The 13647-nt window shown below is 39.8% G+C and overlaps 1 protein-coding gene across 2 annotated transcripts in view; it reads left to right on the top strand.

Annotated features, from left to right (window-relative positions):
* LAMA4 (laminin subunit alpha 4) overlaps positions 1-13647 on the top strand; it is a 146901-nt gene that overhangs the window by 80400 nt on the left and 52854 nt on the right. For both annotated transcript variants that reach the window (XM_059401233.1, XM_059401234.1), the window contains exons 11-12: positions 1141-1334; positions 4633-4749. In XM_059401233.1, the coding sequence (XP_059257216.1) occupies positions 1141-1334; positions 4633-4749 (311 nt within the window). The remainder of the gene's footprint in view (positions 1-1140; positions 1335-4632; positions 4750-13647) is intronic.

Here is a 13647-nt window from a genome sequence, read left to right as displayed (position 1 = left end):
AAATTATTGTGACTATTCTAGAAGAGGAACATTCTTCACCTAAAGGCATGCTATCATAACAAATGTATAAAGTCTTAGAAACAGTAAGAGTTCAGGAAGAGTCTCGGGCCCCATTTCTGGGTCAGGATGAAGCCAGTGCTCGGGAAGGAGAGAGCTCTGATGTCAGACAAATGCTTCCACACTTTTTGCCTGTTTTAGAATAGAACGAGTCTGCCCTGGGGAAGCGAAACCAATCATATCTCCCACAGAGCCACCTCCCGCCTGGTCAATGCATTTTTAACCACTTTCTTTACTCAGTCATGAGCGTGTGTCTTCTGCTCACACTAATAAAGGAAAAATACAAAACCTTGAAAAGTCAGACAGATACTCCCTGGAGGAAAAAGAGAATTAAGACATGTAATCAATGCATGTTACTTTTATCAGAGGATTAAGACATACACAGAACTTAAGAACGTATTGTTGTCATTGACTCTTCCGACCACCCTAAACAAAGGCTTAGGTTTGACCTGAAGAAGCTACCTACAGACAATTGCCTGAAGAGAATAGAGAAAATGTCAGTAGCAGATAAGATAACTTTGGTTATTTTTTTTAAAGATTTTATTTATTTATTTGACAGAGATCACAAGCAGGCAGAGAGGCAGGGAGAGAGAGAAAGAGAAGGAAACAGGTTCCCTGCTGAGCAAGGAGCCCGATGTGGGGCTCGATCCAAGGACCCTGGGATCATGACCTGAGCTGAAGGCTGAGGCTTTCACCCACTGAGCCACCCAGGCACTCCTATTTTTTAATAGTAAAACTACAGTATATCCAAACCCCTTTGTTTGATAAAATTATGACTAATCTGGGTAATAATAAACACAGCATAATGACATGGTTTTCTCAAAAAATATAATCTTGTTGGAAAACCTAATCAGACTTTTTTTGGGGGGGAGGGGCTGACATCATCCTGGGACTCTCAGACTCTATAACCTAGTATTTCTTTCTCCAAATATAAAACGCAGGACTATTTTTATCAACAACAGCTTCAGTCTCTATTGCTAGGGAAGGCATGGCCTGACAAATGTGTGGTTTTGCTAACTGCTGGATGGAGGGAGAGAAGGCAGGAGAAGCCCAGGCTGAGGTTCTGTGTCCACTTCTTCCCAGTGTTAAACCAGGCTGAGAGTTGGCAGCGGCTATACAACGACACTCGCTCCCTGTTCCCTGTAGTCCTGGAGCAACTGGACGACTACAGTGCTAAGTTGTCAGACCTCCAGGAATCCCTGGACCAGGCTCTTGAGCACGTCAGGGATGCCGAAGACATGAACAGAGGCACAGCAGCCAAGCAGCGGGATCACGAGGTACAGTGGACACATTCCCTATAAATGCATTTCAGACATATACAACACAAAGTTGTAACAAGAAGGGATGGTTGGCATACAATATCTTAAAATGCTGACATATTCAAGTATCCATATATTTAAAATATTTATGCATTTTTGCCACCATAATTTGCTAATGTCACCATGTGCACCTAAAATTGAGTTGAAAGCATAATTGTTGAGCTTCTGCATGGATAAGAATGCAGTTGTTCTTGGGGCTTGTGTCTGTGCGTATGGATAGGATGTTCTTGAGAGTGAATTAGCAATTTGCTATTCCTATGTTTACCGAGAGCACTAGAACACCAAAGCAACCCAGAACCATGTTTTAGAAGGGTATGTGTAATTTTTGGAAAGGTATGATAAGCAAATCTCACAGCCGGACTGGTTGGCAGCCGCAGGGATAGGGAGTCTAATTCAAGCCAAAGGTCATGAAAATACAAAGAGATGAGAGAAATTCCCAGACATAGCCACAGCTTGCAAAGGCGGGCATACTGATGGGGGCAGGATCCATGCATGCCTACCTTAGGGGGCTTAGATCTGGTGGTGATCATGTCTGTTCCAAGCAATGCATGAACCCACAACCGCCACCATGCAGAGGAGCGATCTTCTGAGAGGAAGACCCGTGCATCTTGGACGTACTTATAAAGATCAGAGTGAAATAGTGAAATGTCAAAAACTAGGAAGCAACTATGAGCAAGTTCATTAGTTCAGTTATGTTTGCTTTTATTGTCTGCCAAAACCAACTTAAGTGAGACTCTCCACCCTGATTATCAGTCATCACCATCTCTCAGTAAGTCACTGGAAATTTTCCTAAACAAAAGTGAATTACCCTTAGCACCACCGTTTTCTAATAGGAGCAGTCCCTCCGCCAGCATTTTTTAAGAATAGCAATGGCCAAGAGAGCCACCAAAATAGCCCCCCTTTTTCTACCCTGCATTCCTGCTCCCTTGCCACTTGCCCGCCGCACCAGCCTGAGCAGCTGCCCCCATCACAGTTCTGACTGCACCAGTCACTCTGGTAAAACCCTTCGTCTTTTCCTTCTGACCCTAAAGCGGTGCCTGTGACTCTGCAGCTTGTGAACCACTGAGTGATCATAAAATAAGTCTGGGAGGGTCATAACCAGCCTTTTTGTTTTTGTTTTTTTTTTAATTGAAGTTTCGTTGAATAACCAGCATTTTCTAAAAAGAAAAGAAAGAAGGCATCACCTCCTCTGGGAGGCCTCGCCTCCCCTCCCCCTCCCCAGGCCCAGGTTAACAGGTGCTCTCCTCAGCAACCCCGTAACGCGCCTTGTGCCGTTCCGTTTCGGTATCGCGATCATCCCTCCACAGACCTGCCTTCCCCACCCCGCCTGAGTGTTGCATTTCACACTTCACTGTTAGACCTACAGCAAAAGAATAACAGCAAATTTCCAATCTTTTTACAAAACCAAAAATAACCACCCAGTTTAATCATTTTGATATGTGCAGATGGTAGCCACACAACTAATAATTACATGATTTATTTCACTACCCGCTCTCACTTCAAAGGGTAATAGAAGGATAAAAATCTTTGTCAGATGAATGAAAGATTCTGTGTTTTGGAAAGGACTCTTTAGAGAGTCTGTTAAAGCAAAGCTCTGCCTTCCCAGAACTGATTCTCTCATTTTTTGTAAGGCTCGGGAAATTTATTATTCTTTGGAACTGTGAGATGGAAACTGAACAAGCCTGATAGTGTTAATTGTGTGTCATTTTCATAATTAATGTGTTCACATTGACCTTCGTTCTGTGGGAGTATATTTGTTTCAAAGCTAATTTTATTCATTTCTATCTAATGTTACCTGTGATGAGTCCGGCATATGATAAAGGATAAGCCCCTGAGCTTGAAGCATATCACTTCCCAGCTCCTGCAAATGAACTTCTCACTCAGGGCTGTTAGCACAGGGCTTTGACATTTGGCTCTAACTTTTGGGTTTTAGCTATATTCCCTTAAGGCGACCAGATACAAGAGCCTTCCAGCAGGGGTCATATCTCAGATACTGTAAAAGGAAAACTGCTCTGATGGAGCTAAATAATACCAACATTTTTTCACCTCTTTTCCTTACATATAGTTCAATACCCATGCTTTAAAATACTGCTTTTGTGTAGCACTGTGTAACCACCTCTCCTTGAAGAGACAAGAATAATTAACCTGAGATAGTCACACTGTATTAAGCCTGATGGATTTTGAAGGGAAATTGATTTTGTAATGTTCTTGCATTAAGAAGATGTTCGAATGGGATTCTTTCCTGTCCCTGGACTTATATCTTCCCCTCTAGCAATGCGTTTGGAGAAGATGGCTTCCGTCTTCCTTCCCACTAAATTAGAAAAGACCACAGGCAGCACGAAAGACACTAAGATGAACTTCAGAAGTTTTAAAGTATGTCCCTCTATATCTGGGCTTCTGTAATTACTCCCGTGATATCTTAGATTATACCATAAGTCATGTATTTCAACTCCCATTCAAATGACCGTTTCTAAAGTAACTTCAACTCGTTTTTTATCCAGACTGTAAAATGAGTCTCACTTTTCCCTCTTGAAGTATCATTCTGGCTGCTTTCAAACTCCAAACTCATTTGAAGTTTTCTAATATTTCTTCAGAATCACAACGTGCCTGCTTCTAGAACCTAACAGTGAAGGTAGAAATTAAACCATTCATCAAAAAATCCCCTGGGCCACTTCCCTCCTCAAAAAGTCTGAGCATCTAACATAAAGAGCTCCAAGTGCTAGAATGGGAGATCATAATTTCATGACTTAATAGTAGGGCCATTTGCATTTTTTAAAGAGCATTAAGATTTTTTTGTATAGGCTTTATTCCTACCCAAATGATATATTTGTGCCTGGCCCAAAGTCCCCACGTGATAAATGGTTTTTTTACTTACTTTATTTTCCATTTACTCAAAAATAGAGCCTCTGTGAAATCCTGTGTCCAGTGTCCCACTTTACCTTTATGGAGAAAAAGTCAACACCTCTCTCTGAAGTGGTCAGTCTCTTTGAGATGATGGTGTTATAAGTAAAAATCATAACTAAGTGCTTCAAAGCTCCCAAAGTGCTCATTTTTGTTATCTCCACAGTATAAATGAGAAAACTGCATGTGGCATGGGTAGAATTCCCCAAAGTCACACAGCAATTAAGTGGTGGGGCTGGGAGAGGAACCCAGATTTATCTGAGCACAAAGACAAGAGGTGACCTTGACCGCGCTCCCTGATGCATTCTCCTAAGTGACCTTCTCTTCCACTCTTGCTTACTCTTCGTTCCCATAGAAACAACACGAGAGAGTGAGGGAACAAATGGAAGGGGTGAACGCTTCTCTGAACACGTCTTTGGAGTCTCTGACAATACCTCGTCTGACCCTTTCAGAACTTGATGAGACAATAAAGGTAGGGATGCATGTGACTTGTAGGTTTGTATTTATAGCAGATTGGAACAGCGGCTCAGTGTCACAGAACAATAATGGAATCCAATTCAAATCTGTCACGTTAACCGGCACTACAGAAGCAAGACTGGGTGACTGAGCTTTTCAGCTTCCTTTGTGGTATGGTGGCACAACTCACATATGGCTACTTAAATTTAGATTTAAATTTAATGACTTAAAATGAAATAAATTAAAGTTGAATTCCTCAGTTGAATTAACCATATTTCAAGGGCTCCATAACATCACGTGTGGCTAATGGCTACTAAATTGGACAGCATAGATCTCCTGGCAGAAAGTGCAACTTAGAGCCATCCTACTCACTCTTTACTTGTAAGTTGTGTATGTAATAAAGCTAGCATTCAAATTAATAAGAGACATATTTTTAAAGTAGAAAATTTCCAGTGAACCAGACAGTCCCCAAATTACTCTTAACTCATTTGTATTACCTTTGAAAGGATATAATTTTAAAGTCATCTGATCACCATCCCCTTCTTTGACAATTTCAGCAGCAAGCTCTCTGTCTTCCTTTCCATCCCTAATCCCATCACTATCTTGGAGACATCAAAATCCAGATGGATGAGCCCACTAGCTTTCTGACTTCTGGCTCCTATAACTTCTGTCCAACAAGATTTTCCTCCAGCCCACCCTGTTATCCCTGCTATGGCCATACCGAGGTCTTGTCATCAATAACAGTACCTCCTTCCAAATCCCATTGTTAAGCCCCACCCTCTCTTATCTCACTTACTCTGGAATACCCACTTCAGCAATTCTCTGACCACATGGAGACCTCCTCCAGCTCATTACCCTGTTCCTCTCATATCCTTTTCTCCCTCCTTAAGTAACTAAAATGACCAGTACAGTAGTCCCTCTTATCCATGGTTTTGCTTTCCATGGTTTCAGTTACCCACAGTCAACCTCTGTCTAGGAGCAGATGATCCTGCTTCTCACATATCCTCACAAGGCCACTTGTAGTCTAATGCTACAGAATAAGACCTACATCAGTCACCTCACTTCATCTCCTCACACAGGCATTTGATCATCTTGCATCATCACAAGAGGGGTGAGTATGGTTAATAAGATATTTTGAGTGGGGCGGGGGGAGGAAGAAGATGGTAGAAGAGGAGGAGACCTAAATATCCTTGGGTCCCAGGAGTTCAGCTAGTTATCAAATCATTCTGAACACCTACACACTCAACAGAAGAGAGAAGAGAAGAAGAGCAGCAATTCTAGGAACAGAAAAGCGACCACTTTCTGGAAGGTAGGATGTGTGGAGAAGTGAATCTGAGGCAATACACTAGAAGATAGACTGTGGGGGGAGGGTCCAGCTCCTGGCAAGCAGTAGAGAAGTGGAGCACAAAATCAGAACTTTTAGAAAGTCCGCTCCACTGAGGGACATCACTCCAGAGGCTAGACAGGGGTGGAGCCCTCACAGGGACAGTGTGGTCTCAGAACCCATGAGATCCTGAGGGGTCCCTAAGTGTGGCAGAGCTCCCAAGTATCATAGTGGGGAAACCGGCTGCAGAGATGGAGCCGAAGAGCGGGCTCTCAGCTCAGGGTTACCTTAAACTGTGACTGAGGCACAGTTAGGTTACTCCTCTTCGATCAGGGACCCCATAAGCTGCAGATCCAGAGAGACCCCTTCCTTCCTCCTCTGGGAGGAGTGGCACAGGAGCATGCTGCAGTAATCTGCTGGGTTTGGAGACTCGGAATGGGGCTGGGCATTGTTTCAATCTCTCTGCACCAGAGATAGAGACTCTTGGTCACAGGCTGGATGAACACAGAGCATGGCCAGAGACCAGGGAGACAAGAGTGACGGACTGCTTTTCTCTGAGGGCATACTGAGGAGGAGGGGCCCTGAGCTCTCAGCTCCTACAGGGCCAGAGATTGGGGGGCCACCATCCTCCCATCCTCCAAAGCAGTACAGAAAGTGTTCAAGGAACAAAAGCTACCAAAAGCAAAACTGAGAAGATTACTTAGCCTGGCTGCTGGCAAGGACAGTGCAATTCCACCTTGGGCAAAGACAATTGGGAATCACTGCAACAGGCCCCTCCGCCAAAATATTAGCAAGAACATCCAGCCAAGAATGAATTGACCAGTAAGTGAGAACTGCAGAACTCCAGAGCTAGGGGAATGCAACACATAGAATTCATGGTGTTTTCCCCACAATTCTTTAGTCTTTCAAGTTAATTTTTTTTAACTTGAAAAAATTTTTTTCTTATTCTATTTTTTTAATTTTTCCTCTTTCCTATTTTAACCTTTCTTTTAACTATTTTATCTTAACAATACCTTTTTTAAAAAAATCTTTTCTAATTTTCATTGTTATAGTCATATTCTATCCCTTCATTGTATTTAACCTTATTTTTTATATACATATAGGTTTCTCCTTCTTTAAAATTTTGGGATACAGTTTCTTCTAACAGATCAAAATATGCCCTAAATCTAACACATGGCTTTGTTCTAGTCTCCAGCCTGATCACGTTCTTTCCTCTTTTTTTTTCTTTTGTTTTTCTTTCTTCAACCAATTTCTTGTCTTATCAATTCCTTTTTTAAACTTTTTTTAAATTTTCATTTTTGCAGTCATATTCCATCTCTTCATCATGTTTACCTTCATTTTGTGTGTGTGTGTGTGTGTATATATATATATATATATATATATGGTTTTTATTTCTTTAAAATTTTGGGAGACAGTTTCTTCTAACAGACCAAAATACACCCAAAATCAAGTGTGTGCTTCTATTCTATTCTATTCTATTCACCAGTCTAATATATCTAGTATATGTATAATTCTTTTTTTCTTTCTTCTTTCTTCTCCCCCTGGTTTTGGGTCTCTTCCAATTTGGTTTGTGTATATTTTTCTGGGGTCATTGATACCCTTTTAGTATTTTGTTCTCTCATTAATCTATTCTTATCTACATAAAATGGCAAAGCAAAAAAAAAACTCACCTCAAAAAAAAAAAAAAGAAAAGAAAAAGAGGCAGTACTGATGGCTAGAAACCTAATCATTATGGACATTAGTAAGATGTCTGAACTAAAGTTCAGAATGCCAATTATCAAGGTGCTAGTTGGGCTCGAAAAAAGCATGGAAGATACTAGAGAATTGCTTTCTGGAGAAATAAAATCCCTTTCTGGAGAAATAAAAGAACTAAAATCTAACCAAGTTGAAATTAAAAAAAGGTATTAATGAAGTGCAATCAAAAATGGAGGCTCTTACTGCTAGGATAAATGAGGCAGAAGAGAGAATTAGTGATATAGAAGACCAAATGAGAATAAAGAAGCTGAGAAAAAGAGAGATAAACAGCTATTGGACCACGAGGGGAGAATTTGAGAGATAAGTGATACCATAATATGAAACAGTATTAGAATAATTGGGATCCCAGAAGAAGAAGAAAGAGAGGGGCAGAAGGTATATTGAAGCAAATTATAGCAGAGAATTTCCCTAATTTGGCAAAGGGAACAAGCATCAAAATCCAGGAGGCACAGAAAACTCTCCCAAAGCCCTTCAATACCCCATCATCTATCTAATAGTAAAACTTACAAGTCTTAGTGAGAAAGAGAAAATCCTGAAAGCAGCTTGGGACAAGAGGTCTTTAACATACAATGGTAGAAATATTAGATTGGCAGCAGACTTATCCACAGAGACCTGGAAGGCCAGAAAGGACTGGCATGATATATTCAGAGCACTAAATGAGAAAAATATGCAGCCAAGAATACTATATCCAGCTAGACTGTCAGTAAAAATAGAAGGAGATTAAAAAAGCTTCCAGGAAAAATAAAACTAAAAGAATTTGTAAGTATCAAATCAACCCTGCAGGAAATATTGAAAGAGTCTTCTAAGCAAAGAGAGAGCCCAAAAGTAACAGACCAGAAAGGAACAGGGACAATATACAGGAACATTCACCTTACAGGCAACACAACAGCACTAAATTCATATCTCTCAATAGTTAAACTGAATGTAAATGGACTAAATTCCCCCCAATTTAAAGACACAGGATATCAGAATGGATAGAAAAAACAAGACCATTGATATGCTGTCTGCAAGAAACTCATTTCAGACCCAAAGACACCTCCAGATTTAAAGTGAGGGCGTGGAAAACAATTTACCATGCTAATGAACATCAAAAGAAAGCTGTAGTGACAATCTTTATATGAGGTAAGTGAGATTTTAAGCCAAAAACTATAATAAGAGATGAGAAAGGACAGTATATCATACTCAAAGGGTCTGTCCAACAAGAAGATCTAACAGTTTTAAATATCTATGTCCTAACATGGGAACAGCCAATTATACAAACCAATTAAACACAAAATAAAAAAAAAAAAAAAACCACATTGAAAATAATACCATAATAGTAGGGGACTTCAACACCCCCCTTCACTGAAATAGACAGATCATCTAAACAAAAGATCAACAAGGAAATAAAGACTTTAAATCACATGCTGGACCAGATGAACATTACAAATATATTGGGAACATTCCATCCCAAAGCAATAGAGTACACATTCTTCTCTAGTGCACATGAATAGATCACATCCTGGGTCACAAATCAGGTCTCAACCAGTACCAAAAGACTGGAATCATTCCTTGCATATTTTCAGACCACGGTGCTTTGAAACTAGAACTCCGCCACAAGAGGAAAGTTGGAAAGAACTCAAATACATGGCTACTAAAGAGCATCCTACTAAAGAATGAATGGGTCAACCAGGAAGTTAAAGGAGAAATTTAAAATTCATGGAAACAAATGAAAATGAAAATACAATTGTTCAAAATCTTTGGGACACAGCAAAGCTGGTCCTGAGAGGAAAGTACATAGCAATGCAAGCCTTTTTCAGGAAACAAGAAAGGTCTCAAGTACACAACCTAACCCTAAACCTAAAGGAACTGGAGAAAGAACAAAAAATAAAGCCTAAACCCAGCAGGAGAAGAGAAATAATAAATATCAGAGCAGAAACCAGTGAAATAGAAACCAAAAGAACAATAGAACAAATCAACAAAACTTGGAGCTGATTCTTTGAAAGAATTAATAAGATTGATAAACTCCTGGCCAGACTTATCAAAAAGAAAGGAGAAAGGATCCAAATTAATAAAATCATGAATGAAAGAGGGGAGATCACAACCAACACCAAAGAAGTACAAACAATTATAAGAACATATTATAAGCAACTATACGCCAGCAAATTTGACAATCTGGAAGAAATGGGTGCATATAAACTACCAAAACTGAACCAGGAAGAAATAGAAATTCTGAACAGACCCATAACCAGTAAGGAGATTGAAGCAGTCATCAAAAATCCCAACAAATAAGAGTACAGGGTCAGATGATTTCCCAGGGGAATTCTACCAAACATTTAAAGAAGAATAAATACCTATTCTCCTGAAACTGTTCCAAAAAAAAAAAAAAAAAAAAAATGGAAATGGAAGGAAAGCTTCCAAACTCATTTTATGAGGCCAGTATTACCTTGATTCCAAAACCAGACAAGCACCCCATCAAAAAGGAGAATTACAGTCCAATATCCTTGATGAACATGGATGTAAAAATTCTCACGAAAATACTAGCCAATAGGATCCTACAGTACATTAAAAGGATTATTCACCAGGACCAAGTGGGATTTACTCCTGAGCTGCAAGGTTGGTTCAACATCTGCAAGCCAATCAATGTAATGCAATACATTAACAAAACAAAGAACAAGAACCATATGATACTCTCAATAGATGCTGAAAAAGCATTTGACAAACGACAGCATCCTTTCTTGATCAAAACTCTTCACAGTGTAGGGATAGAGGGGACATACCTCAATATCATAAAAGCCATCTGTGAAAAACCCATAGTGAATATCATTCTGAATGGGGAAAAACTAAGAGCTTTTCCCCTAAGGTCAGGAACATGGCAGGGCTGTCCACTATCACCACTGCTATTCAACATAGTACTAGAAGTCCTAGCCTCAGCAATCAGGCAACAAAAAGAAATAAAAGACATCTGAATCAGCAAAGAAGTCAAACTCTCACTCTTTGCAGATGATATGATACTTTATGTGGAAAACCCAAAGACTCCACTCCAAAACTGTTAGGACAGAATAGAGAGCCCAGAAATGGACCCTCAACTCTATGGTCAACTAATCTTCAACAAAGCAGGAAAGGATGTCCAATGGAAAAAAGACAGCCTTTTCAACAAACAGTGTTAGGAAAATTGGACAGCCACATGCAGAAGAATGAAACTGGACCATTTTCTTATACCACACACAAAATGGATGAAACACCTCAATGTGACACAGGAATCCATCAAAATCCTTGAGGAGAACACAAGCAGCATCCTCTTAGACCTCAGCCACAGCAAGTTCTTCCTAGAAACATCACCAAAAGCAAGGGAAGCAAGGGCAAAAATGAACTGTTGGGACTTCATAAAGATCAAAAGCTTTTGCACAGCAAAGGAACAGTCAACAAAACCAAAAGACAGCCAACAAAATGGGAGAAGATATTTGCAAATGACATATCAGATAAAGGGCTAGTATCCAAAATCTATAAAGAACTTATCAAACTTAACACCCAAAGAACAAATAAACCAATCAAGAAATGAGCAGAAGACATGAACAGACATTTCTCCAAAGGAGACATACAGTGGCCAACAGACACCAAAATGTGCTTAACATCACTGGGCATCAAGGAAATATAAATATAAATATAAATATAAATATAAATATAAATATACACACATTTACTATTCAGCCATAAAAAAAACCCACAAAATCCTGCCATTTGCAATTAAATGGTTGGAACTAGAGGGTATTACGCTAAGCGAAATAAGTCAATCAGAGAAAGACTATTATCATATGATTTTTCTGATATGAGGAATTCGAGAAGCGAGGAGGTCATGGAGAGAAGGGAGGGGAAAAAATGAAACAAGATGGGATTGAGGAGGGAAACAAACCATAAGAGATTCTTAATCTCAGGAAACAAACTGAAGGCCACTGGCAGGTGGAGGATAGGGATAGGATGGCTGGGCTATGGACATTGGGGAGGGTATGTGCTACGGTGAGTGCTGTGAATTGTGTAAGACTAATGATACACAGACCAGTACCCCTGAAGCAAATAATACATTATACGTTAATTAAAAGAAGATATTTTGAAAGAGAGACCTCATTCTCATAACTTTTATTACAGTATATTATTATAACTGTTCTATTTCATTATTAGTTATTGTGGTTAAGCTCTTACTGAGCCTAATTCATAAATTAAACTTTATCATAGGTTTGCATGCATAGGAAAACCCTAATATATATAGTTTGGTACCATCCACAGTTTCAGGTACCCATTAAAGGTTTTATAATGTCTCCCCCATAGATAAGAGGGACTATTATATAATCATTATTTTCAAACACCCTTAACTTGTATACCCACCTCTGCCCCCTACTGTACTCACATGAGAATTCTATTCCCATATCTTAGTAAACCCAAGTACCCCCAAGTATCCTCTCTGGCCATACCAGAGAGAAGTCAACATAATGAACAGCCTACCTCCTCTTTTGTCAGTCTGTTTGGTGAATTTGCTTCATGCTGCACTGAAATATAAAAGCAAAGAGAAGAAACTTCCCTAATCTTTCCTCCCCAGTTCTACCAGTCCACCTACATCTGTATTTACCCTTGTACCTCCCTTCCTCATATAATTAATGAAGTGTCCCTTTTCCTCTCAAAGTCCCATCTCCCCGCCTATGCTCTGAATCCAATCCTTTCTCGGCTCAATACTCCCCAAAGTATTCCCTCTCTCTTCTGTGTTATCCAATTGTTATTCTCTCTTGTTCCATTACTACGAAAATGTTAACATTCTGTAACTTATTCCCTGTCCTTTAAAAAAGGAAAGAGCTTGCCTACATCTCCTGTAATCTCTGCCCCATTACTCTACTCTGCTCAGCTTCACAACAAAACACCTCAAGAATCATTGACCATCGTCATTCCCACCCTCCAGCCCCCTGGTGTCTATTGTACTCAACCACTCCAAATGGGATTTCATGCCCCTCCACTGAGACCGTTATCCAGTTCACCAATGAACTCAACATAGCTGAAACTGTGGTTGCCTCTTCCTCTCCCTGCTGATTAAAGTTTCCTCCTTATATAAACACTCAGAGCTTTCATCCTGGCTCCTCCAATATCCCACTCACCTGGTCCTCCTCCCACTTAATTGGCCATGTTTTCACCTCTACACATCCTCTGTGTAGTATATATTGTAGTAAATATTTTAGGTTCTGTGGCCACATATAACCATGCTCTCACGCTCTCATTTTCTTTCTTTTTTTTTTTTTTTGCTTGTTTGTTTGTTTTCATACAAAAAAGTAATACTCTTTTAAAATGTAAATAATATTCTTAGCTAGAAGCTATATAAAAATAGGCCTCAAGTGATTTTTGGCCCAGAACTCTGTCCATCCTTACTCTGGTATAATGACTAGCTCAGTTCTCAGTCCTAGGCCCTCTTTGGTACTTAAACTTTCTCCATAGTTGATCCCATTGAATCTCATGGCTTTAAAGAACAATCATATGCATGATCCCACAATTCATATCTCCAAATTTCATACTTCCAGTATAATCATTTTACCTGGTTATTCCACCCCAAGACTACATGATTGTAGAAGGCAAGAACTGTGTCTATTTTTTTAACTTAATTTTATTTTTTCAGTGTTCCAAGATTCATTGTTAATGCATCACACCCAGTGTTCTATGCAATACATGCCCTCTTTAATACCCACCACCAGGCTCACACAAACCCCACTTCCCTCTCCTCCAAAACCCTTGCTTTGTTTCTCAGAGTCCACAGTCTCTCATGGTTCGTCTCCCTGTCTGATTTCCCACAACTCCCTTCTCCTCTCCTTCTCCCAGTGT

This window comes from Mustela nigripes, chromosome 5 (genome assembly GCF_022355385.1).
Source record: "Mustela nigripes isolate SB6536 chromosome 5, MUSNIG.SB6536, whole genome shotgun sequence".
NCBI lineage: Eukaryota > Metazoa > Chordata > Mammalia > Carnivora > Mustelidae > Mustela > Mustela nigripes.
The sequence above is the reverse complement of the archived record's forward strand: the minus strand, read 5'-3'. Positions and strand labels throughout refer to the sequence as shown.